The sequence below is a fragment of the Mobula hypostoma genome, chromosome 6, assembly GCF_963921235.1.
Source record: "Mobula hypostoma chromosome 6, sMobHyp1.1, whole genome shotgun sequence".
In the NCBI taxonomy this organism is placed as follows: domain Eukaryota; kingdom Metazoa; phylum Chordata; class Chondrichthyes; order Myliobatiformes; family Myliobatidae; genus Mobula; species Mobula hypostoma.
In genome coordinates this window covers 108,472,352-108,500,270 of record NC_086102.1, presented here as the reverse complement: position 1 = coordinate 108,500,270, position 27,919 = coordinate 108,472,352, and the positions used below count along the sequence as shown (strand labels likewise).

Below are 27,919 nucleotides of genomic sequence, written 5' to 3'. Positions count from 1 at the left end.
ACTCTTCCATATTAGTCCCATCTTCCAACAGTTGGCATGTAAGCCTGGGTTGGAACAAGATGATATTCCTTCCTCTCCATCTTATTCCTGTGAATCTGGTGAAATCAGAGAAAGAGGCAGGGACCTTGGGGAAGGATGTAGAGGAGTGAGGCTAGCTGGAGGTCTCAAGGAGATAGCACAGCATTGACGGGCTAAATGGCCACCTTGTGGGGCTACAGTGCAGTTGAATGTCAGGCCTCCTGTTCTTTCAATGTCTCCTGTGTTTGATGTGGAGGGACCCCCCCCTCCCCCACCCCTCTCTCTCTCTCTCACTTTCTCTATCCTTCTCTCTCTCCCTCCCTCCTTTCCTCCATATTTCTCTCCCACTCATCCACTCTCACTCCATCCATTTCTCTCTCTCTTTCCTCTCTCTCTCCCTCCTCCTCCCCCGTCCCTCTCCCTCTTTCTCGCTCTCTCTCTCTCGAGCGCGCGCGCGCGCGTGTACTCTCCTTCCCCTTCTCTCTAAAAGTGCAGTAACTGCCTCTGTGTGAAGGTCCGAATCTGTAATCCGAGCCCCCTGTCTCTGATTTACTCTGCAGAATCCGAAAGACTGGCAGATTCCGGAACAAAAATAACCCGCGGAGTGCGGGCCGAGGGAACGCGTGTGACTGACTTAACAGCTGCAAGGCACAGCTCCCCCGGGCCAGCCAAAGCTTTCGTCAGCTTCCTCCCACCTCTGAGTGGCCTTGGCTGCATCGTGCCAACCCTCCTCCCTCCCACCCTCCTAGAATTTACCACCTCTCTCTCCCTCACCAGCCCTCTCAGCAACAACCAACAGCGTTTCTGAAGACCATTACCACACCTCAGCAATGTTACTAAACAGAATTTGACACCGGGCTACGTAAGGTGACACTGCACTGGTAACCAAAGTTTCAGCCAGAGGGATTTTTGACGGAATGCCTTAAAGAGACAGCAAGACTTGGGGAGGTAATTACAGAGTTCAGAGGCTCAGGTAACTCGAAGTGGGACAATTAAAGTAGGTGACCAGGATCAGAAGAGGGTAGATATATCAGGTCAGCGCGGTGCGGGAAAGACGTGTATCCGAGATGTGACACCTGTCCGCTCTGACGGGAAACAGGACGAGGGCAGTGAGAGGAAGTGGGACAGAGACGAGTCTGAGTCTGAGTCTGAGTCTGTGTGTGTGTGTGTGTGTGTGTGTGTGTGTGAGAGAGAGAGAGGAATGAGGATTATAAAGCCCCAGAAAGGGAGAGTGATGGAAACTGGGGACCAGTTAGGGAAGAGTTGAAGGAGGGCAGTGTGAGTGTCAACATCTCTGAAGATCTACCCTGAACCCATCACACTGATGCAAGTATGAAGAAGGCACACCAGTGGCTAGACTTCGCTTGGAGTTTGAGGAGATTTAGTTTGTCACCAAAGGCTCTAACACAGGGGTTCCCAACATTCTTTATGCCATGGACTCCTACCATTAACTGAGCAGATTACTACAGGTGCACCGTGGAGGGCATTCTACTGGTTACATCACCGTCTGGTATGGCGGGGCCACTGCACAGGATCATGAATAAGCTTCAGAGGGTTGTAAGAACAAGAGATTCCCCAGATGGTGGAAATCCAGAGTAAAACACACAAAATGCTGGAGGAACTCAGCAGGTCAGGCAGCATCAATGCAGAGGAAAATACCATTGACTTTTCAGGCTGAGAGCTTTATCAGGACTGGAAAGGAAGGAGAAGAAGCCAGAATAAGAAGGTGGGGGAGAGGGGAATGGTTGTAAACTCAGCCAGCTCCATCATGGGCACTAGCCTCTCCAGCATCAAGGACATCTTCAAAAGGTGGTGGCTCAAGAAGGTTGCATCCATCATTGAGAACACTCACTATCCGGAACAAATATGTAGAATATATATTTGTAATTTATGGTATATTTTATGTCTTGCACTGTGCTACTGCCACAAAACAACACATTTGACAACATATGTCAGTAATAATAAATTTGATGATTATCATGATAATAGACCTGGAGTTCGAGTTTATTGTGTTTATGGGCACATGTATCCAGAGCATTAATGCCATAAAATTAGCAATTTGCTGCAGCAGTGCAGTAGAACATAGAACACAGCACAGTACAGGCCTTTCAGTCCATGATACAGCACCCTCTGTATAAAGAACTTACCTCTGATATACCCCTCTACTTTCCCCCAAACGCCTTAAAATTATGCCTCTCGTATTAGCCATCTCTGGCTGCCCACTTGATCTATGCCTCTTATTGTCTTATAAATGTCAATCAAGTCACCTCTTACACGCCTCTACAAGCTCATTACAAACCCAACAAAGAGAAGTTAACATAAAACTCATAAATAATGTACATCTTACATATATGCAAAATAAACAATACTGGTGCAAGTGGAGGGAAAGAAAAGAAGAAATGTAGATCCCTTCCTTTTCGTTCCTTATGAAGGACTTCGGCCCAAAATGGAGACTGTTTCTCTCCATAGATGCTGCCCGAACTTCTGAGTTCCTCTGGCATTTTGTGTGTTGTTAATATAGGCTGATATGTGTTAGGGTTTTTCAGGGTGGTTCAAGAACTTGATGGCAGTGGGGAAGAAGGTGTTGAAGGTGAGGGTCTTCGGACTCTTGTACCTCCTGCCTGATGGCAGCATTGAGAAGAGGGCGTGGCCCAGATGGCGGGAGGTCCCTGATGATGGACATCACTTTCCTGAGACATCACCTCTTGTAGATGTTCTTGATGGTGGGGACAGGAAGGGCATGGAATAGTCATAAAAAACACATGCATGGAGTGAGAGGAGAGGGTGGGGTGGGGGGGGAGAGAGGAGAGAAGGACAAAGAGAAAGGTGTGTGAGAGACAGAGGGATTGAGAGAAAGGACAGAGTGAGAGACAGAGAGAGGGAGAGAAAGACATGCCTCTACTTCCTGGCCTCAAGCTCCCTCCCTCCCAAAGTCTCTCCACCTCTCTCCCTTACTGTTAGATCCAACTTAAACCTTTCCCTTCACCAATATTTCATTCCTTATCTCAATATCTATGATATCTTCAATGACTTGCACAAGAATTGATTGTGGACTTCAGGAAGGGGAAAGTTGTGAGAGCACACACCAGTCCTTGTCCAGGGGGTCAGCAATGTAAATGGTGAGCAACTTCAATTTCCTGGGATTGCCATTTCAGAACATCTATCCAGGCCCTAACATATTGAGGCTCTTATGAAGAAGACACACCAGTGACTATACTTCATTAGGAGTTAGAGAAGATTTGCTATGTCACCAAAGACTTGCAAGTATCTACAGATGGACTGTGGAGAGCATTCCAACTGGTTGCATCACTGCCTGAGTTGAGGCAACAATACACAAGATGGCAAGAGGCTGCCGATGATTGTCGACTCAGTCAGCTCCATCACAGGCTCCGGCCTCCCCACTATTGCGGATAGGTGGTCCCTCAAGGATGGTATCCATTATTAAGGTCCCTCATCACCCAAGACATGCCATCCTCTCATTACTGCCCTCGGGGAGGAGGTACAGGAGCCTGAAGACCCACACCCAACAATTCGGAGCAATAGACACCAAATGTTGGAGGAACTCAGCAAACTGGCAGCATCTATGGAGGGGAACAAACAGTCATCGTTTTGGGCCGAGACCCTGACAAAGTGTTTGCTTATACCTCTCCATAGATGTTTTCTGACTTGCTGAATTCCTCCAACATTTTGTGTCTGTTGCTCAAGATTTCCAGCATTAGTAGAATCCCTTTTGGCAACAATTCAGGAGGACCAGCTTCTTCCCCTCTGCCATCAGATTTCTGAATGGTCCATGAACCCATGAACACTTCCTCACTATTCCCCTTCTGCCCTATTCATTTATTTCTATTGTAACGTAAATTAATGTTTAGGTCTTCCGCTGTAGTGACTATACAAAAGCTTTTGACACTGTCAGACAGCAAGATCTTCTGGAAATGCTTCAAGATCTCGACATAGATAGGAAATATATACATTTCTTAAGAAACTTATACTGGGACCAAACAGCATCCAACAGAATAGAAGAGGTGAGTGAGTATGTGAATATCATGAGAGGAGTCAGGCAAGGTTGTGTCTTTTTGCCAGACTTATTCAACCTGTAAAGTGAAAATATCTTGAGAAGTATCAAAGACATCAAAGGATTCGCAATTGGAGGCCATAATATAAATAACATCAGATATGCTGATGACATTGTACTAATAGCTGACTCAGAAACAAAACTTCTAGAACTACTCACTATCGTGGCAGCAGAAAGTAATCGCAGAGGCCTCTCAATCAACACCAAGAAGACAGAAAGCATGGTCCTCTCCAGAAAGACAAACATCCCACAATGCGTGATCAAGATCGGAAATACAAACATCAAACAAGTCAACAAATTCAAATATCTTGGCAGCCTAATAACAAGTAATGGCAGGTGCAATACAGATATCAAATACAGAATAGCAATGGTGAAAGAAGCTTTCCAAAAAATGAAGACCATATTAACAGACAGACAGATGAGCACGTACACTAAAAACAGAATACTACAGTGCTACATTGATTCTATCCTGACTTATGGAAGTGAATGCTGGACCATTTCTCCAGCAATGGAAAAGAGACTAGAAGCAGCTGAATTATGGCTCTACAGGAGAATATTAAAAATATCATGGACCACACACACATCAAATGAAGAAGTTCTCAGAAGACCCCAAGCAGTTCGATCACTCATACCAACAATAAGAGAAAGACCACTCAGATTCCTGGGGCACATCATGTGGAAAGATGAACTAGAAAAACTCATACTCTCTGGAAAGATTGAGGGGAGCAAACCTAGAGGAAGACCTTGGCTTATGTACATCAGAAGCCTAGCCAGGTGGCTACACATTGAGGAAATGGAAGTCATCCAAAAAACGAGGGATAGATCTATATGGAAAACCATGGTCACCAACGTCCGCATTGGATATGATACCTAGACAGACAGACTGTACTGCTGCCACAAAGCTAATTTCATGACGTGTCAATGGTAATAAACCTCATTCTGGTTTCTATGGCTGCAGTGGAAAGAGTCAGGGATCAGGGAGGACGAGTTGTTGTGCTTATTCCTGTGTACGATGAGGTAACATCATGAAGGTTGGTACCCACCCTGCTAGTGGACTGTGTATCCCACTCCCATCAGGATGGAGGCTACACAGCATCAACAGCAGGACCACCTTACGTACAGTGCCTCACTTTATGGATCAATTTATCTTATGTATTTATTTTTAATGTGTTTTTTATTATTATTGTGTTCTTTATCTTATTGTGTTTTATGTGTTGCATCGGATCTGAAGCAACAGTTATTTCGTTCTCCTTTATACTTGTGTACAGGAAATGACATTAAACAATCTTGAATCTTGTACAGATGTTACAGATTAGCATCGTAGGCACATAGGTTCAAAGTGCACACAGAACGTACACTCAGTCGCCACTCCCGTGCCTAACAAAATGGCCACTGAGTGTGTGTCGTGGTCTTTGACGTTCATGGTGCTGTAGCCCATCCACTTTAAGGTTCAATGTGTTGTGTGCTCAGAGATGCACTTCTGCATAATGCTTTTCGAGCGTGTGGTTTAATTGTCTTCCTGTCAGCTTGAACCAGTCTGGCCATTCTCCTCTAACCTCTCCCATTAACAGTGGAAAAGAGTTAAACAGTCAACAGTCCTAATGAAGGGTCTTGGCCTGAAACGTCGTCTATTTAACTCTTTTCCATAGGTACTGCCTGGCCCACTGATTTCCTCCAGCATTTTGTGTGTGTTGCTCAGGTTTCCAGCATCTGCAGATTTTCTCTTGTTTGTGACTCTCTAATTAACAAGGCGTTTTTGCCCTCAGAACTGTTGCTAACTGGATGTCTTTTTTTTTGGTTTTTGCACCATCCCCTGTGAATTCTAGAGACTGTTGTGCATGAAAATCCCAGGAGATCCCAGACTCTGAGATACTCAGACCACCCCATCTGGCACGTGTACAGTGAAAAGTCACATAGATCCCACTTCTTCCCCAGTCTGGTGTTTGGTCTGAACAACTTGAACCTCTTGACCATGTTGGCATGAGTTGCTGCCACGATTGGCTGATGAGATGTTTGTATTAATGAGATATACTTAATAAAGTGGCCACTGAGTGTAGTAACTGATGAGGGGTTCAGGCAGGGTTAAAACACGCAGTGTTTTACCCAGGGGAGGGAAGCTAAAACCAAGAAGGCATGGGATTTAAGATCTGAGGTGAGAGATTTAAAAGGGACATTAGGGGCACCTTCTTCACACAAAGCACATTCGGAACAAGCTGCCAGAAATAGTGATTGAGACGGGTACACTAGCAACATGTAAAGGCCACCTAGATATGTACATGGAGAGGAGAGACTATGGGCTGGATGTGGGCAGATGGGACTAGCTTGCTGGGCAACACAGTCAGCATGGCCTAGATGGGCCAAAGAACCTGTTTCCGTACTGTATGACTCTGCGATCCAGATTGAAAGGGGTGGACACAGGGAGCAGGGAACATAGCTTTAGGTGGCATAGTGGTTAGCACATCGCTGTGCGGCAGCCGGCTGTAAGACTGGTGTTCGATTCCTACTTCTGTCTGTCAGGAGTTTGTACAGTCTCTCTACGACTGTGTGGCTTTCCTCCGGGTGCTCCGGTTTCCTCTCATGGTCCAAAAGATGTACCGGTCAGGGTTAGTAAGTTGCGGGCATGCGATATGTTTTTTTTTAGTCATCTGTTAGTCTCGTGAGACCGTGGTTTTGCGCCTTGGAAGGTTTCCAGGGCGCAGGCCTGGGCAAGGTTTATGGAAGACCAGCAGCTGCCCAAGCTGCAAGTCTCCCCTCTCCACGCCACCGATGTTGTCCAAGGGAAGGGCATTAGGACCCATACAGCTTGGCATCGGTGTCGTTGCAGAGCACTGTGTGGTTAAGTGCCTTGCTCAAGGACACACACGCTGCCTCAGCCAAGGCTCGAACTAGTGACCTTCAGATCACTAGGTGAACACCTTAACCACTCGGCCACACGCCAACACATAACAATGCAAGATGTTATGCTGGCGTCAAAAGCATGGCGACACTTGCGGGCATCCCCCAGCACATCCTCGAATTCTGTTGGCCTTTGACACAAACAACGCATTTCACTGTATGTTTCAATGTATGTACACGTCACATAAAGCTAATCTAATCTTCAGATTCCAAGCCATCTGGTATTGATATTAATATTGGAATTGGTTTATTATTGTCATGTGTAGTGAGATACAGTGAAAAACTTACCTTGCATACTGTTCATACGGATCAGATTATTACACAGTGTATTGAGGTAGAGCAAGGTAAAACAATAAGAGTCCATCTAATCGTTCAAGAGATCCGTTCAGTAACTTGGTCCACACTTCATATGGCCTCAGCAAAGCAGCCAACATAATCAAAGACCCTTCCCACCCCAGGCATTCTCTCTTCTCCCCCCTCCCACCAGACAGAAGATATAAAAGCTTGAAGGCACGTACCACTGGGGTCATGTCTCTACCCTGCTGTTGCCAGACTAACAGCTAGCCACAGGCTAGGCGAGCTGAAGTGTTTGTTCCCATGCTGTGGCCCAATAGAGCAATAGGTACAAATACTTCCCCGCAGCGCCAGAGACCTCTGCCGCTGTCTGGGGAGAGTTTGCACGTTCTCCCATTGGTTTCCTCTGGGTTCATGATTAATCTGCTGTGGACTTCCTCTGGATGTGTGGGGGATTGTGGAGGGAGCTGGTAGGAAAGTGAGGAGAAGAGGTTACAGGGAAAAAAGGAGTTCTCTATGAACCAGCATTGCCTCATCAGCGAAATATCCTCCTTGATTGTTGCGCAGAAATATTAAACTTAGATACAGAATGCATGTGTATGACCCTGCCCACAGGGTTAAAATATTTTACAGTATCTGATAGTATTCTGTTGAAACTGATAACATTTTGTGCTGTGGAGCACATGACTGTGGTTAAGTTACTGGGTTCAAATCTCACTCCATCAGCAGTGCGGGGGGGAGAGGAATCGGGTGGTTCCTTGTCAGAATCACTGGACTTCCTCACCCTGAGTGAGAAAATGTTGCTGTTGTCGTCGTCATCGTCCCTAGCAGATTGGCGCCAGAATGTGTGTCCACATTTGCAGGCTATCTCCAGCACATCATTAGCTTGTGTTGGTTGATAAAACAAACACTGTACATTTTGATGTACATGTTAAACAAATCTGAATCTGCCAGCCTTAAGGCTGATTTATACCTGTGCGTACCAGCTTACCCCGTAGCCTACGCAAGTGGGCTACTCTGTTGTGAACGTTTATACCTGTGCGTTGGTGTGTCTGCGTCGCTCTTCAATTCGGCATGTACATGCATGTGCACATCACATATTCACACGTCACGCATGCACACACACCTGCCCATGCAAGGCTTCATGGTCATTGTAGTCTTTCTCGGGGTAAACAAGTTTAAAGCGAGCGTCTTTTCTCGTAAAAGCGAAATGTGTCCTCTATAATTTCAGAGGTCTGTAAAGCTTTATGGACAGCATTGCAGCCAGAGTTCCTTCCCTGCCCTTCAGTCACCCAATGGGAAGCTATTGCAGCGTAGGAGGAAATGCGATGCTACCAAGTGGACCAATCACAGCTGTTGCGGTCTGCATTGCCGCGACGCGTAGTTACATTTTGGGAGAGGGGCCCGTCAGGCTACGGTGTAGGGATCCATATAGGCACTGTGTAGCGTTCGCCTCTACGCCGTACCTGTGGCATCGAGTTGACATACAAGTATAAATCAGCCTTTACCCTCATCACGGGAAAAGCCCTCCCCACACTGCACATCTACATGGAGCACTGTCGTAGGAAAGCAGCATCCATCATCAGGGACCCCCACCACCCAGATCATTCCCCCTTCTCACTGCTGCCATCAGCAAGAAGGTACAGGAGCCTCAGGCAACACGCACAAAATGCTGGAGGAACTCGGCAGGCCAGGCAGCATCTACGGAAAAAAGTACAGTTGACGTTTTGGGTAGATACACTTCAGCAGCACTGGAAAAAAAAAGATGAAGATTGGATTTAAAAGGTGAGGGAGGGAGAGAAACACAAGGTGATAGGTGAAACTGGGAGGGAGAGGGATGAAGTAAGGAGCTGGGAAGTCGATTGGTGAAAGAGATACAGGGTTGGAGAAGGGGGAGTCTAATAGGAGAGAACAGAAGGCCATGGAAAAAAAGAAAAGGGGGGAGGAGCACCAGAGGGAGGCGATGGGCAGGCAAGAAGATAAGGTGAGAGAGGGAAAGGGGGATGGGGAATGGTGAAGGAGAGGGAGGGGGGCTGTTTCTTTAGCCAAAGGGTGGTGAATTTGTGGAATTTGTTGCCACATGCAGCCGTGGAGGTCAGGTCATTGGGTGTATTTAAAGCAGAGATTGATAAGTTCTTGATTGGACATGGCATCAAAGGTTATGGGGAGAAGGCTGGAAACTGGGGTTGAGGAGATAGTAAAAAGGATCAGCCATGATCGAATGGTGGAGCAGACTCGATGGGCCAGATGGCCTAATTCTGCTCCTAAGACTTATGATCTTATTACAGGAAGTTCCAGAAATCGATGTTCATGCCATCAGGTTGGAGGATACCCAGATGGAATACAAGGTGTTATTCCTCGAACCTGAGTGTGGCCTCATTGTGACAGTAGAGGAGGCCATGGATTGACATATCGGAATGGGAATGAGTAGTGGAATTAAAATGGTTGGCCAGCTTGTTCCTGCTTTCCACAAGGACCACTCTCTCGCAGATTTATAAGGCATTGGTCAGACCACATTTGGAGTGTTGTGCACAGTTTTGGTCTGCATATCTAAGAAAGGATGTGTTGGTATTAGAGAGGGTCAAGAGGAGGTCTCCAAGAATGATCCTGGGAATGAAAAATTTAATGTATGAAGAGTGTTTGATGGCTCTGGGCCTGTACTCCATGAAATTTAGTAGAATAGGGCAGGTGCGGGGATCTCATTGTAATCTATCAAATATTGAAAGGCCTAGATAAAGTGGATGTGGAGAAGATGTTTCCAGTAGTGGGGGAACAGAAGGTGCAGCCTCAGAATAGAAGAATATCCCTTTCAAATAGAGAGGAGGAGAGCAGGAGGTACAGGAGCCTTAGGCCCCACACCATCAGGTTTAGGAATAGTCAGGCTCCTAAACCAGTGTGGATTACTTCACTCACCACAACACTGAACTGATTCCACAACCTACAAAGACTCTACAACTCATGCTCTTGATATTTTTTTGCAGAATTTGTTTTCTTTTGCACATTGGTTGCTTGTCAGTCTTTGTTATGTGTAGTTTTTCATAAAAACTGTGGTATTTCTTTATTTTCCTGTAAATGCCTGCAAGAAAATGAATCTCAAGGTAGTATAATATATGTACTTTTATAATAAATTTACTTTGACTTTCCTGTAGCCAGAACGTGGTGAACCTGTGGGATTCATTGCCACAGAAGGCTGTGGAGGCCAGGTCATTGGGTATATTTAAAGGAGAGGTTGATAGGTTCTTGATTAGTAAGGGTGTCAAAAGTTATGGGGAGAAGACAGAAGAATGGGATTGAGAGTGAAAAATAGTTCAGCCATAATTGAATACCCACGAAGACTCAATGGGCTGAATGGCCAAATTCTGTTCCACATCTTATGTATGGTCTTATTTCCCAGTCTGCTCATCCCATCTGTCCAGGGAATAGTGGAGTTGCTCAATACCTCATGGGGACACCCTCCCTGCCATCGGTAGTATCTACAGGAGGCACTGCCTCAAATAGACAACATCCATCGGTCAAGATCCTCACCATCCAGGCCATGCCATCTTCTCACAGATACCATCGCCTCACCATCCAGGCCATGCCATCTTCTCACAGAGACCATCGCCTCACCATCCAGGCCATGCCATCTTCTCACAGATACCATCGCCTCACCATCCAGGCCATGCCATCTTCTCACAGATACCATCGCCTCACCATCCAGTCCATGCCATCTTCTCACAGAGACCATCGCCTCACCATCCAGGCCATGCCATCTTCTCACAGATACCATCGCCTCACCATCCAGGCCATGCCATCTTCTCACAGATACCATCGGGCAGGAGGTACAGAAGCCTGAAGTCCCACACCACCAGGTTCAGGAACAGCTACTTCCCTTCAACCATTTGGTTTTTGAACCAACTTGCATAACCCTAACGCTACCTCACCAACGAAACACTATGGAACACCTTGAATACTGCAATGGACTTGTCTTTTATTGTGTTTTCTTTACTGATGTCCTGTCTTTACAGTCCTTTTCTTCAAACTTCAAGATTGTTCAATGTCATTTCCAGTGCTCAAGTGTAAAGGAGAACGAAAAAAAATACACAATAAGATAAAGAACACAATAGTGAAAAAACACGATAAATGTAAATACATAAGATAGACTATGTACATGTATTGACAGTATGTCCATAAAGTGACACTAAACACAGAAGTGTCTGTACATAGGGTGACTGACAGGAAATAATAATGTAGTGCTGACAGGAAATTGTAAAATAGTGGTGAAGGGTGTGGAGGGGTAGGTTTCTTCAGACTCTTCAGATAGCAGAGACCTTGGTGAGCTTTCCTGATTGTGTAGAATATGGTCTGGGACCCGAGAGTTTGCAGCTAATTGCAGTTTACTCCACCGTGCCTCTGATGTAAAGAGATTGGGAGTGGTACTAGTTCTCCTGAAGTCGATAACCATCTCCTTTGTCTTGTTGACGTTGATGAAGGGGTTATTTCCCTGGCACCAGGCCTCGAGCTCTTCCACATCCTCTCTGCAGGCTGTTTCATCGTTGTTGATGGTGGGCCCCACCACTGTTACGTTATCGGTGAACAGTTTCAAGCTCCTGGGAGTGTACCTCCCGCACAAACTCTCATGGTCCCAGAACACATTCAACACAATCAGGAAAGTTTACCGACACCTCTACTTTCTGAGGAGGCTGAAAATAGATGGACTATTCATATCATTCTACAGAAGTGCAGTGGACAGCATGCTAACAAGTTGCATCACTGCTTAGTACAGAAATTGCACTGCGGCAGACAGGAAGACTGTACGACGGGGTAGTCAAAGCTGCCCGACACATCACCAGCACCAGCCTACCTGCCATCAAGAACATATATTTAGAAAGATGCTGGAAAAGGGCCAGTTACATCATGAAGGATGCCACCCACCCTGCTCCTGGACTGTTTGTCTCACTCTCCTCAGGGAGGAGGCTACGTAGCATCCATGCCAGGACCTCAAGACTCAAAAACAGTTATTCTCCCCAAGCAATTCCACCCAGTAACCCACACCTCCACACCCTCTAACCCACACCTCCACACCCACTAACCCACACCTCCATACCCACTAACCCACACCTCCACACCCCCGACCACCACTATTTTATCATTTTCTGTCAGTCACCCTATTTATCGACACACCTGTACCAGGTCTCACTTTATGGAGACACAGACTCCTACACATTTCTGAATAGACAATGAACCAGTGAACACTACTTCACTACTGCACAGGACCGAAAGAAGCTGCAGAGGATTGTAGATTTAGTTGGCTCCATCTTGGGTACTAGGCTACAAAGTACCCAGGACACCTTCAAGGAGCGATGTCTCAGAAAGGCAGCATCCATTATTAAGGACCTCCAGCACCCAGGACATGCCCTTTTCTCACTGTTACCATCAGGTAGGAGATACAGAAGTCTGAAGGCACACACTCAGTGATTCAGGAACAGCTTCTTCCCCTTTGCCATCCAAGTCCTAAATGGACATTGAACCCTTGCACACTACCTCACTTTTTTTAATAAATATTATTTCTGTTTTTGCATGATTTTTAATCTATTCAATATGCATATACTGTAATTGACTTACTTATTATTATTATTTTATATATTAAATATATACACCTATGAGGGGTGATTGATAAGTTCATGGCCTAAGGTAGAAGGAGCCAATTTTAGAAAACCTAGCACATTTTTTTTTCAACATAGTCCCCTCCTACATTTACTCACTTAGTCCAGTGGGCGTGGAGCATACAGATCCCTTCCTTGTAGAAGCTGGGGTGATTGATAAGTTCGTGGCCTAAGGTAGAAGGAGATGAGCTATTAAATTCAAACTTTCTGCATTATCACTCAGTTGAACTGCATGTGCATGTAATGAGAGCGTCTTGGACCTCCAGATGGTCCACAGCAGGGGTGATTGATAAGTTTGTGGCCTTGGGTAGAAGGAGATGAGTTATACAGCTCTCATTACATGCACGTGCAGTTCAACTCTGAGTGAAAATGCAGAAAGTTTGAAGTTTCTCCTCATCTCCTTCTACCTTAGGCCACAAACTTATCAATCACCCCTGCTGTGGACCACTTCTGGAGGTCCAAGATGCCGAATTCTACAAAGAAGGGATCGGTATGCTCCACGACTGCTGGACTAAGTGTGTAAATGTAGGAAAAATAAATGTGTTAGGTTTTCTAAAATTGACTCCTTCTACCTTAGACCACGAACTTATCAATCACCCCTCGTATATAATTTATAATGTTTTCATTATTATGTAATGCAATGTACTGCTGTCACAAAACAACAAATTTAATGACATACGCCAGTGATATTAAATCTGATTCTGATGAATTCATTTATGTAAACTATCTTATGTGTCTATATTTATTGTGTTTCCTTTCTGTGCTGCATCGGATCTGGGGGAACTATCATTTTGTTTTCTTTAACACTTGTGTACTGGAAATGACATTAAACAATCTTGAATCTGAAATTTTGAATTGTGACACTTTACTCTGCATTCTGTTATTGTTTTGCCTTGCACGACCTCAGTGCACTGTGTAGTGACTTGTTCTGTCTGAACAGGATGGAAGACAAGATCTTCACTGCATCTCGGAATATGTGACAATAATAAACCAATTCCAATTCAATTTGCAACAAAGGCCAGTCTGCCAAAGTCCTTCTTCACCACTCTCTCGACCTGTGATACAACATTCAGTGAACTAGGTCCCACTGTTCCAGCTTTTACTCCCTTCCTTTCCAGTCCAGATGAAGATGCCATCCTGAAGTGTCAACTGCGTATTCTCCTTCATAGATGCTACCTACGTAGTTTGGGAGCACTGCAGCATAGAAACAGGGCCTTTGACTCATCTAGTCCATGTTAATCTGTTAGTCTGTCTACTCCCATCAACCCACAACTGGACTACAGCCCACCATACCCCGCCCATCCATGTACTTATCCAAACTTCCCTTAAATGTTGCAATCCGCCACTTCTGCTGGTAGCTCGTTCCACACTCTCACCAACCGCTGGTTAAAGAAGTTTCCCCCTCAGATTTCCCTATTTCACCTTTCACCCTTAACTCATGACCTTTAATTCTAGTTTCACTCAACCACAATGGAAAAAGCCTGTTTGCATTTATCCTATCATTATTTTGTATAACTCTTTCAAATCTCCCCTCATTCTCCTACACCCCAGGGGGTAAAGCCCTAACCTATTCGACCTTTCCCTATAACTCAGAACCTTAAGTTCTGGCAACACCCTTGTAAATTTTTGCTGTAGTCTTTCAATTTTATTGATATCTTTTATGCAGGAACATAGGTGACCAGAACTGCACACAATACTCCAAATTTGGTTTCACTTCAACATGACATCCCAACACTTGCACTCAATATTTTGATTTCTGAAGGCCAAAGTTCCAAAATCTATGTTTACGACCCTCTCTATCTGTGACACCACTTTCAAGGAATTGTGAATCTGTTTTCCCAGATTTTTCTGTTCTACCATACTGCTCAGTATCCTACCGTTCACTATGTAAGACCTACACTGGTTTGTCCTTTCAAAGTACAACACTTCACACTTGTCTGCATTAAATTCCATCTGCCATTTTTCAGCCCATTTTTCCAGCTGGTCCAGTTCCTGCTGCAAGCTTTAATAGTCTTCCTCGCTGTCCACCACACCCCCAATCTCGGTGTCATCTACAAATGTGCTGATCCAGTTTACCATATTATCATCCAGATCAATTATATAGATGACAAACAACAACGCACCTAACACCAATCCCTGCAGCACCTCATGGGTCAAAGTTCAAAGTTCAAAGTAAATTTTATTATCCAAGTACATATATGTCACCATGCACAACCATAAGATTCACTTTCTTGTGGGAGTACTCAACAAATCTGTAGAATAATAACTAAAACAGAATCAATGAAAGGCCACCTAACTAGGGCGTTCCACAAACTCTGCAAATGCAAGTATAAATAAATAGCATCAGGAAACGAGAACGTGAGATGAAGGGCCCTCGAAAGTGAGTCCATTGGTTGTGGGAACATTTCAATGATGGGGCAAGTGAAGTTGAGTGAAGTTATCCCCTTTGGTTCAAGAGCCTGATGGTTGAGGGGTAGTGACTGTTCCTGAACTTGGTGGTGCGAGTTGTAAGGATCCTGTACCTTCTACCTGATGGCAGCAGCGAGAAGAGAGCATGTCCTGGGTAGTGGGGATCCCAGATGATGGATGCTGTTTTCCTATGACAGCATTTCATGCAGATGTGCTCAGTGGTTAGGAGAGTTTTACCTGTGATGGAGTGGGCCGAATCCACCACTTTGTGTAGGATTTTCTATACAAGGATGGAAAATCCTACAGAAAGTCCATACTTCTATAGAAGTTTGTCAAAGTTTTAGATGGCATGCCAAATCTGTGCAAACTCCTCAGGAAGTAGAGGTGCTGCTGGGCTTTCTTCATAATTGCAATTATGTGCTGGGTCCAGGACAAGTCCTCTGAAATAGCAACACCAAGGAATTTAAAGCTGCTAACCCTCTCCAACTCTGATCAACCAGTGAGAACTGGCTTAGGACTTCTGTTTTCCCTCTCCTGAAGTTCCTTGGTCTTGCTGACATTGAGTGAGAAGTTGTTGTTATGACACCACTCAGCCAGATTTTCAATTTCCCTCTTATATACTGATTCATCACCACCTTTGATTCGGCCAACGACAGTGGTGTCATCAGCAAACTTGAATATGGTATTAGACTGTGCTTAGTCTCACGGTCATAAGTGTAAAGTGAGTAGAGCGGGGGCTAATCACATCTTGTCCTTGTAGTGTATCTTGCTGATGGAGATTGTGGAGGAGATGTTCTCGCCAATCCAAACTAACTGGGGTTTGCAAGTGAGGAAATCCAAGATCCAATTGCACAAAGAGGTATTGAAGCCAAGGTCTTGAAGTTTATCGATTAGTTTTGAAGGGATGATGGTATTGAATGCAGATCCTGATGTATGTACCTTTGATATCTAGACGTTCCAGGATTGAGTGAAGGGCCAATGAGATGGCATCTCCTGTGGACCTGTGCTCCAGGAGGCAAATTAGAGTGGATCTAGGTTACCTCTCAGGCAGGAGCTGATATGTTTCATCACCAACCTCTCAAAACACTTCATCACAGTGGATGTAAGTGCTACTGGATGATAGTTATTGAGGCAGGTCACCGTGCTCTTCCAGGGCACCAGAAGAATTGAAGCCTGCTTGAAGCACACTGCCAAAGCCAGAGTAACAGGCCTCCAGTCAGAGAGGCAACCATCTACTACCACTAACACGAGAGAACCTGCAGATGCTGGAAATACAAAGCAACACACACAAAATGCTGGAGGAACTCAGCAGGCCAGGCAGCATCTAGAGAAATGAATAAACAGTCAACATTTTGGGTCAAGATCCTTCATCTGCTACCACTACCTGACTTGCTGAGTTCTGTCAGCATTTTGTGAGTCCCCTTCTGTTCCATAATACTCTTGTTACCTCTAGCGTGTTTGAATTTTACCTCCTATTCATCAGTTTCAAAGGCTTCCTGAATTTCAATGCCTCCATGAAAATAGTAAAAATGGGTGAGATGATCACTAGGGTCTACCCCCCCACTTATTTGTGAGATCTACCGGTGGGGCGGGGGGCATTGTAGATGAAGAGCCCGAGGCATTGTTAGGTTCCCTACCACCCATCTAACAATCTCTTTGATCCACTACCATCAGGAATGAGGTACGGGGGCATCAGGACTGGGACGGCTTCTTCCCTCAGGTTATGAGACGAATGAATACCCTTCTCACACTGACGTCTCACCACTAAGACAGTGAGCTGTTTACTGTTTATTGTCTACCTGTGCTGCTCACTACATACACTTTGAATTATATATTATTATTTGCGGTAACATATGCATCGTGTGTGATATACGTTGTGTGTGATATACGTTGTGTGTGATGTATGTCATGTGTGATATACGTCGTGTGTGATATACGTCGTGTGTGATATATCGTGTGTGTGATATACGTTTTGTGGATGCGTCATGGTCCAGAGGAATGTTGTTTCATTTGGTTGTACAGTCAAGTGATGAAAGATGAACTTGACCTTGAAGCAGGGTAGTCCATTCTGCCTTTCCTGCTCTACTATTCAATGGGGTCACAGCAAGTGTAACAGCTTCCACATAGAGAAGCTCGGATTTTGAGGATCCCCATGGACCTTGGTCCTCAGAAGGGCAGGGTTGGTGTGGCCAGTGGGGGCCATCCTGACCCTCCGGGAGATGTTCAGTGCACAACACTTGGTGTCCTTGTTACCTGGTGTCCCAGGGAGAATAATACTGGCCCTTCAGCCCATCAAGTCTGTTCTGACTATCTTTTACACCAAATCCCATCCCCATCAATTTAACCTCTCCACACACACACAGATTTTACTCCTCCACTTAACACACACACACATTTCTGGGATGGTGGTGGTTCCCAGCAAACATGCGAACCCCACACAGACAGCAACTGAGGTCAGGATTGAACCCAAGTTTCCAAAACTGTGAGGCAGTGGCTCTCTACTCAATTGGCCCCTGAGTGAAGTTTGTCAGGTTGCTTGCTGGAATCCCCATGTCTCACCCTCCGCTGGGAATAACCAATCATGGCCCCAGATGCCCTCTCCACTCTGTGTCTGTGCAGGGAGCGACACACACTTACACTCTCACACACACAATCTCTCATAATCACACACACACACACACACACACACACCAAACCCACCGGGGAACCTTCAATGGTCGATATTCCTACCTTCCACTTCCAGAACAGCGAGCACGGCCGAGGTGCGAGCTTCCCCGTGCGCGTTGCGGGCGATGCAGGTGTAGACTCCGGCGTCAGTAGACTTGCAGTCCCGGATCGAGAGCGCCCCGTAGTCGTCGGCGTCGGGGGGCAGCGGGGTATTGTTCCTGAACCAGTTCAGTGTCGGCAGGGGGTTGCCGGCCACCGACACCTTCAGCCTGATGTCGCAGCCCGTACCCACTGCCGCGTTCCTCAGTTTCCTGACGAAGGCGGGTTGCTGGCCGTACTCTCGCCTGCGGATCTCGGGGACCACTTGGTCCCCGTGGATCTTCGGCCTCTTGGCGGAGATGGCGGGGCCGTAGGGGGCCAGTCTGACCCGCCCCGCGATATGCAGGGCGCTGCGCTTGGTGTCCTCCTTGAGGGCGATTTCGGCTCGGCTGGCGTGCATGCTGGGGGTTAGCCCTCGATTAGTACAAGGACGCGTGAGAAACCGGGAAGAGGAGGAATCCTGGAGAAACTCTGTTCATCCTCGCAAGTTCAAAGGCTTGGGACAACTTTGATCGAATTAAATCCAAAAAAAATCAATGCAAGAGAGAGGGAAGAACTCAAGTCAACAAGATGTTTGTTGGGGGCTTAAATTTCTCCAAGAAAAGTAACGATCTTAAACTCCTAAACTTTTTTATTGTACTAAGTAAAAGTTTTCAATGAGTAAGAAGTTTTACCATACCTCTAACTTTTTTCCCTTGAAAGAAACTTTTTTCGTCGCGACCCTCCCCAGACTGAAATGTTTCTTTTAGGGGTGGGTGAGTTGAGGCCCCTCCAGCAGTCAGCGGGTGACTTTTCTGTTCAAGGCTGTAGATAGATCCTTGTCCGCTGGAGAGAGAGAGACCCTTAGGAGACCACCGGTCAATCTCCCCTCGACAGCTGCAGTCCCTCCTCCCGGCGGAATTTTTGGGAAATGTTTTTACTTTGTTTCGTGGGTTGGGAATTGTGGAGGGTGAAGGAGACCCTGAATCAGAGCCCAGCCCGTGGTGTTTCGGCTTGGACCCAGGGGTAGGTGAGTTCCCACTGGTCACATCCCCACCCCCACCCCCACCCCCCACCAACCTCCTGTCACTCACACTCCGCCAGCTGCTTCTTGTCAGTCACACGGCTCTCCGTCTCACATTGATCCTGACAGACAGACTCCCCCCCCCCCACACACACACACACACTCACACTTTCACACATACTCTCACACTCACACTCTCTCACAAACATATAGCGGTGGGGGAGAGATTGTTGCGTGAGGATTGGCCGTGTTATTTATGGCCGGACAGAATGAAGGAAAGAAGTGAGATGGCGCAGGGGACGGAGAACACGGGTTCAATCCCGACCTCCGGCATTGTCCGTGTGGAGTTTGCACATTCTACCTGTGACCGTACGTCACGGAGCGATCCAACACCGACTCAGGCCCCTCGACCCAACTGGTCCATGCCAGCCACGTGCCCACCAAACTAGCCCCAATTTCCTGTGTTCAGCCTGCACTTCTTCAATCCATTTCCCTGCATATACTTATCCAATTGCTTCTTAAAATACGCGATTGTACCTGTCTCAACCACTTCCTCTGTCAGCTTGTTCCGTACACTCGCCACCTTCCGTCTGCCTGATTGTCCATCTGTCTGTCTGCCTGTCTCTTATCTCTCCTTGTTGGTCTCCCTTTCTTTACCTGTCCCTTTTGTCTCCCTCTCCCCCTCTCCCCTCCCCCGCCCCCCCCACCTCCCCACTGTCTCTCTGTGTCCAACATTTCGGTCCCGATAAGATTTCCCCCCACAAACTAACTCTGCCCTCTGCTGTCCACACTTCAGTACAGCACCCTCATCCCCTTCAACTTCATCAAAGACTGGACCATCCATTCGCCTTCCTTAAATCATTTGCGATTCTAGGAATGTAAGATCCATACAGAACAATTTTGCCTCTCAGGACAGGACCATTTCAGTACAGGCTCTTGCAACATGGCAGTACTGAGGGAGATTCACTGTCAGTGACATTGCAACACCTTTCAGGCGAGTCTTCAAACCAGGGATTCACAAACTTTTTTATACCATGGACCAAAACCATTAATCAAAAGGGATCGTGGTCCCCAGGAGGGAACCACTGCTTTAGGAATCAGAGTCAGGTTTATTAACACCAAAGTATGTTGTGAGATCTGTTTATTGTGGCAGCAATTCAGAACAAAGACAAGAAATTAACATGGAACATCGAACAGTAGCGTCGCGGTTAGCGGTGCTATACCAGCTTGGAGTTCGGAATTCAATTCCAGTGACATCCGTAAGAAGTTTGTGCTTCTTCCTGTGAGTGCATGGGTTTTCTCCGGGTGCTCCAGTTTCCTCCCAGAGTCCACAGACAGACCAGTTAGTAGGCTCTTTGGTCATTGTAAATGTTTCTGTGATTAAGCTAGGCTTGTTCCACGCTGTAACTTAGAAAACAATAAAAAACTACAGCTACGGAACAGGGCCTTGGGCTCAGGATGTTGTGTCAACTCGAAGGTCAATCTAATAGTGGAAGGGAAGAAGCTGTTCCTGAATTGCTGAGTGTGTGTCTTCAGGCTCCTGTACCTCCCCTTTGATAGTAACGAGAAGAAGGCATGCCCCAGATGTTGAGTCCTTAGTGATGGATGCCGCCCTCTTGAGACACTGCTTTTTGAAGATGTCCTTGATGGAACTAGCTGAATCTGCTAATTGCCATCTGAGATTCTACTAACAACAGAGATGCCACTGCTGAATTTACAAACGGTGTCTGAGCTGTGCCTAGCCACATGGTCATGTGTAGAGAGAGAGTAGAACAGTGGGCTAAGCACGCATCCTTGAGGGTGTGCCAGTGCTTATTGTCAGCGAGTGTTGTGTTTGTTATTGAGGGGAGAGTGCAGAGCACACCAGGATGCCAGCATGCAGGATATTGAACTGAACTGTATTGATAACCCTGCTTGTACAGTGTGTGAACTCCTCCCGTGTGGGGGTGACTAACTGAATGACACAGGAATAATACTATTTAATACCACTACATCTCCTGTCTTAAAAAAACTAGGTATGTACTTCCTGTCTATAGAACAGCACTGAAGTTATAGTCGCTGAAATTGAGTGAATTAGTTCACTTTAATCATGGCACATAATTTATGCTCCTTACATAAATATACAAAAGAATTGTCAACAATATAACTGTCTTTCTCTTTGTTTTTAATGATCGGTCTCTCCATTTTACTCTTTTTTCCACCGATTCCTTTTGTTTTTTAAAACAGTCTCATTTTGTGATATGTTTTCAACATTAAAAACTCTTTAGAAAACACTGAATCTGATGGAGGTCATGGTGGACAATCTGAACACTCCAGCACACTGAGAGGATTATTCTGCCTCTTTAGTGACTTGCCCTAAGCGATTAGGCAATGGAGTATATCTCTGTGGTGGGACAGATAAACCACCCGATCTGGTGTAGGCTCCTGGAAGTGTTGGAGTGGATGGAGATTCTTGAACAGGTGTGTCCACCTTAGGTAATTGGTCCTCATTATAAAGATCAGGCCACTCTATTTCTTTCTCTTTATTTTCACTCTAATTTTTTTCATGGACTTTGAAGGCACACGAGCGCACGCCTCTTCTGCCTGATTTCACCTTGTGATGTTCTGATCACAAACGATAGTGGTGCATGCTGCCAGACCATTGTTCCTTTGGTGACACACACAAAATGCTGGAGGAACTCAGCAGCCCAGGCAGTATCCATGGAGAAGACTACAGTCAACGTCCCACCTGCATCTACTCCTTGCAAGTGGAACAAGTGCCACACCTGCCCCTACTCCTCCTCCCTCACTACCATTCAGGGCCCCACACAGTCCTTCTAGGTGAGGCAACACTTCACCTGTGAGTCTGTTGGCGTTATCTACTGTATCTGGTACTTCTAGTGTGTCCTCCTGTATATCGGTCAATTTATGTAGATTGGGAGACCACTTTGCCGAGCACCTTTGCTCTATTCACCAGAAAAAGTGACATCTCCCGGTAACCACCCATTTCAAATCTACTTCCCGTTCCCATTCCGACATGCCAGTCCTTAGTCTTCTCTACTGCTGCAATGAGGCCACACTCAGGTTGGAGGAGCAACACTTTATATTCCATCTGGGTAACCTCTAACCTGATGGTATAAGTATCGGTTTCTCAAACTCCCGGTTATTGCCCCTCCCTTCACAGTCCCCATTCCTGTTTCCCTCTCTCACCTTATCTCCTTACCTCCCTCTGGTGCTCCTTCCCCTCCTCCCATTTTCTGTCCTCTCCGATCAGATACCCCTTCTCCAGTAAGTGAGGTTGGAGAAGGGAAGGAAGAATGGGCAGGCTTGCTCTCAGTCTCCGGCCCGTTGACAGCTCTGACGGACTGTAGCCATTCACAAGAGGTGTGGAGTGATAAGCTAGCTGTGCTTTGTTAGGGCTCTTTTGCCTTCGGTAGGAGACACTTGGCAGTTGGCACTGCTCTTTCCACTTCTCCATTAGCCTGTGGGTACTGTGTATGGCTTGTCGGGTGTTTGAACTGAGAGTCCAGCAAAGGCTTTGAATTCTGAGCAGCTGAATTGTGGACCACTGTCTGACACACGTGTCTCTGCTACTCCATGGTGAGCCAATACAGCTCCCAGGTGCTGTGTAACTGCTGCTGAGGACGTAGAGGGCAGCTCAACATTCCATGAGTAGATATTTGCCTCTTGTCAGCTCGTAAATGTCTGTGCCTGCAATTTCCCATGGAAAGTCTGGGAATTCTGTGGGACAGAGTGGTTCAGAATGATTTTTGTGCAGTTTATGTGATCTCCCAGCTGTGTGCTCACACCAGACCAGCAGATGGATTCATTACTCTTAGGTGACATTTTTTTGATGCCTTGATGTCATTGGTGGATTTGACTGAAGATTTTGGTGTGCATAGGAGCAGGAATGATGAGGCTGGAGCCCTCTAGCAGCAAACTATTAAGAATGGTGAGTGACATACATCAAAGTTGCTGGTGAACGCAGCAGGCCAGGCAGCATCTATAGGAAGAGGCGCAGTCGACGTTTCAGGCCGAGACCCTTCGTGAGTGTGTCTCTTTCAAGCCAGTAGGGTCGGCGTTGGCGAGCTCTTTTTGGTACAGTTGGCCATCCATGGTCTCAGAACTGCGAGACCCTGCTGCAGATTTGGTCCTTTTTCAACTCAGAGTGAACTCTGGTTGCACTCTGTCTGAGGACAGTTGGTGGCATAAGAACTTCAACTTCTACTTTACAAATTAACATTTATTTTTGTTCAGGGTGATTCCAGTTTGTTTCAGTGTTTCCAGTGCAGCTTCCATTCCTCTCTTGAGCCTTCGAAGGTGAGAATATCATCCATGTGGCAGAATACTCCTTCCAATCCCTCCATAATTTGGTTCATCATCAGAAAGAGTTCAAGGGCTGATGAGATGCCAAATGGGAGTCTCTTGAAGGCATAGCGTCCATACAGTGTGATAAAGGTTGTGAGCTTCTGTGACCCAGGAGCTAAACAGAGCTGTCAGACCCCTGAGTTTGCATCTAGTTTGGTGAAGAACTTTGCTCCACACCTCAACAGAGGGCAGAATAAACTTCTTCCACCTCACTGCATTATTCACTTTTATTTGGATCAACACAGATTCTCACTTTGCCATCTGACTTGGGAACAGGAACAATGCTCTCACACCAGTCAGGAAGTCCTTTCTCTCTAGTTATGATGTCAAGCGCCTCCATCCTCTCAAGTTCAGCTTTGACTTTGTTCATCAATGGGACTGGAATATACCTCGTCATGGTCAGAGAGGAGGGCGTCACTCCTGGCCTCAGTTGGATAGGGTACTCTTCCTCCAGTACCCCCAGGCCTGTGAACAACTCCGGGAACTTCTCCTGCCACTGAGCATTGTTTAGTGAATCCAACCTTACAATGAGGCTCAGCTTCTCCGTGGTAAGTCATCCAACTTCTCAGTGGTGAGAAGAGATTCTGAACTACATAGACATCCTCTTCTAACTGTTCCTTACTTTTACGGATGGAAGTGGTAAACATTCCTTTCACACTGAGCTGATGTTTCCCTGGCCCAATGAGCACTTTCTTTATTGGGGTTTAGCATAATGTCTGTTTCCTTTGTCAGTTTTGTGAACAGGCATTCGGGGATGGCTGTGACATTTGTCCCCAGTGTCCATTTTCAACATCACTGCCTCATTTTGCCACTGAACCTTAGTACACCAGCCTTGTCTATTTGAATCTAGAGCCCCCAGGAAAGCCGTCTCTGTGCCTGGATCGTGGTCCTCTGTGACTCCTGAAGAACTGATTTTGAGTGACACTGGCGTTTATAATGGCCAACTCTATTGCATTGCTGGCACTTCACTGCTTTTGCTGGACACAGCTCTTTGACATGGAATGGAGTCTTGCTGCATCTCCTGCAGTTGGACATTTTCCCTGCTCTTTGTTTCACTTGTCGGTTTTGTTTGAGCTGAGCTCTACTGTCCTCTCTTTCTGTAGTCTTCCTGACAGCGCCTTGTTTGTACGTTTCTTTCTGTACAGCTTCTAGCTTTATCTCAGTATTGTTTTCGTGCCTGATTTCTGCCTGTTGCTGAAAAACATTCTCACTCTGCCTGACCACAGTAACAGCTTTCTCTAGTGTGAGATTTGCTTGCAATTGAAGTCTCACTGACAATTTAGTGTCTAGTAGCCCGACAATAATCCTGTTTCTAATGAGCTCATCTCTCAGATTTCCATATGCACAGTTGTCTGACAGGGCATACAATACTGTGATGAAGTCATTTACACTTTCATCTGGCTCCTGTTTCCTGGAGTTGAACTTTGCTCTTTCATATATTATATTTCACTTTCTGTGAAATATTCTTTGAATTTGTCCTGCACTGTTTCGTACTCCTTTTTCTGAGCATCAGTCAGTCCTAATCCACCCATGATGTCATCTGCTTTGACCCCCATGCAGTGTATCAGTGTGCTTACTTGATGCTCCTCTGAAGCCTGAGTGAGATTCCTTACAACCCTAAATCTCTCAAAGCAGCTGAGCTATCTCTCAAAGTTCTCTAGTTTAGAGAAATAGAATTTCTCAGGGAGCTTTATTGAGTAGATGTAGGTAGTGTAGGTGTTTGCTGCATGTTCCTCTTTGTTTGTTTGTTTATTTATTATTTTATTTATTTGAATTACAAAAGTCTTCTTTTCTCTCCTTGACTGACTGACTTCTTTGCTGTGTCTGTGTCTCTGTGTACTTCCCCAGACTAGTAGCCCACAGATAATTACAATGTATCCACTTTGGGGTGTAGCTTGAAGATATTGCCTAGCAACCCTGTCCTTCTCAGCTTGTGCCTCATGGTGCATACGGTTAGCAGAGTAGGACAGGCAGTTTAGATTGATAAATCTTTGGATATTTTTCATAAATATTTGCCACGAATGATCAACCACTTCTGACACCATATTGTGTTCATTTTTGAGGGGTAGTGCAGTGCACACCAGGATGCCAGCATGCAGGATGCTCAACAGAACTTTATTAATAACCCTGCTTGTACAGTATGTGAACTCCTCCCATGAGGGAGTGGCATAAGAATAACACTATTAACTACCACTACAATGAGGAGGAGATGTTATTTCCAATCCGCACTGGCTGTGGTCTCCGGGTGAAGAAGGCCCTGTTGCAGAGGGAAGTACAGAGGTCCAGGTTTAGAAGCTGTTTCTGAATCAGTGAGGGTGGGTCATCAAGTTCCCGTACCTCCTTCACAATGGTAGTAATGAGAACAGGACATGTACTGGATGGTGAGGTACAGAGGCAAGTTTTGAAGCTTGTTGATTAGTACTGAGTGGATGATGATGGTAAACATTGAGCTGTAATTGAGGCCCTACCTACTCTCAAAAAATTACCTCAGCCAGCATCTCTGAAATGATCGTAAACACAAGAGACTGCATGTGCTAGAATCTGGAACAAAAAAACCCTCACAAATCTGCGAGGGGAACTCAGCAGGTCAATCAGCATCTGTGCAGGCAGCGGGGTGGTCAATGAAGCAGGGTCACGATCCAAAATGTCAACCATCCCTCCGCCCAGATCACTGAGTTCCTCCAGCAGAACAGTACAGGCTCTTTGGCCCACAGTGGTGTGTCATCCTTTGAACCTACTCTAAAATCAATCGAATTCTTCCCTCCTACATAGCCCTCCATTTTTCTACCATCCACGTGCTTATCTAAGAGTTTCTTCAATGACCGTAATGTTTTGTGCTCAGTGAAATGAAATAAGGGTCCAGAAGAAGTTCACGAGGATGATCCCATGGACTAGATGGGCCAAAGGGCCTGTTTCCGAGCTGCAGTACTCTGTGACTCTGGCTTAGACATAAAATTTGATATCTATTATCCTGCAGCAACAGTAGAGTGTAAGACAAAAATATACGTATTTACAAAAATAGATAGTACAAGATAGTGTTGATGGGTTCATGGACCATTCAGAAATGTGATAGCAGAGGAAAAGAAACTGTTGCTAAAATATTGAGAGTGGGCCTGATGGTGGTAAGAGAAGAGGGCATGCCCTGAGGCACCGCCTCTTGCAGATGTCGTTGATAGTGGGGTGGGTTGCGCCCATGACGAGGCAGGTTGAGTCTACAATCCTCTGCCGCCTCTTGTGATCCTGTGCATTGGAACTTCCGTGCCAGGCAGTGAAGTCTTTTGAAATCTGCAAGAGTCTTCGGTGACAGGCAAACTCAGCCCGCCATCGAGGACATCTTCAGGAAGAATATGTTAGTGATAATAAACCTGATTCTGCTTCTTCTCTGCTACCAAATATCTGAACAGTCCATGGACCTTGTACGATCTTACATCGTATAGTCTATCTGCAGAGACTTTCTCTGTGACACTTTATTCTGCACTCTATTATTGATTTAGCTTGTAGGACTGTAGGAGCAGTTTTTCACCGTACCTTTACAAACGTAAAAATGATAAACTAATCTACCAATTTACCAGGCCCATGAACACTACCTTGTTATTCCTTTTTTGGTACAATTTATTTCTTTTGTAATTTATAGTAATTTTATGTCTTTGCACTGTACTATTGCTGCAAAACAAATTTCACATCATAAATCTGTGATTCTGATTCTGAAATATAAGATTTGGGTCAATTCTTCTTTCTCAGAATCAGAATCAGGTTTAAGGTCACTGGCATATGTTGTGATTTTGTTGTTTGCAGCAACAAAATCATTTTTCAAACTATAAATTACAATAAGAAATACATTTAAAAATAATTAAATAAGTGATGTAGAAAGAAAGCAAAAAACGAGAAAAAAAATGAGGTTCATTGTCCATTCATACATCTGACAGTGGAGGGGAAGAAGTTGTTCCTAAAACGTTGAGTGTGTGTCTTCAGGTGTCTGTACTGTAGCAATGAGAAGAAGGCATATCCTGGATGATGGGGGTCCTTACTGGTGGGTGCTGCCTTTTTGGGGCATTGCCTTTTGAAGATGTCCTCTATGCCCATGATGGAGCCAGCTGACTTCACAACTCTCTGGATCTTTTTCTGATCCCGTACAGTGGCCCCTCCATACCAAATGGCATTGTCACCACTTAGACTGCTCTCCACTGTACATCTGTAGACATTTACGAGAGTCTTTGGTGTCATACCAAGTTTCCTCTAACTCCCAGTGAAATATTGTCGCTGCTCTGCCTTTTTAGTAACTGCACCAGTATGTTGGGCCCAGGACAGATCTCCAGAGACGTTGACACCCAGGAACTTAAAACGGCTCACCCCTTTCTACTACTGACCCCTTATTGAGGACTCTCAAGCTGAATGAAAAATTCAGTCATATAATAACCACCACTGCCTAAGGCTGCCTTCATAGTGAGATCAGTTGTTAATTAATTGTGT

General features: G+C 45.7%; 1 protein-coding gene across 5 annotated transcripts in view; it reads right to left on the bottom strand.

Annotated features, from left to right (window-relative positions):
• Positions 1–19,097, bottom strand: part of spega (striated muscle enriched protein kinase a) — a 376,412-nt gene extending 357,315 nt beyond the window's left edge. For 4 of the 5 annotated variants that reach the window (XM_063051419.1, XM_063051422.1, XM_063051421.1 and 1 more), the window contains exon 1: positions 18,064–19,097. In XM_063051419.1, the coding sequence (XP_062907489.1) occupies positions 18,064–18,499 (436 nt within the window). In that variant the 5' untranslated portion in view covers positions 18,500–19,097. The remainder of the gene's footprint in view (positions 1–18,063) is intronic. The other variant, XM_063051420.1, reaches the window with a different exon arrangement.
• Between the last annotated feature and the right edge of the window lie 8,822 nt (positions 19,098–27,919).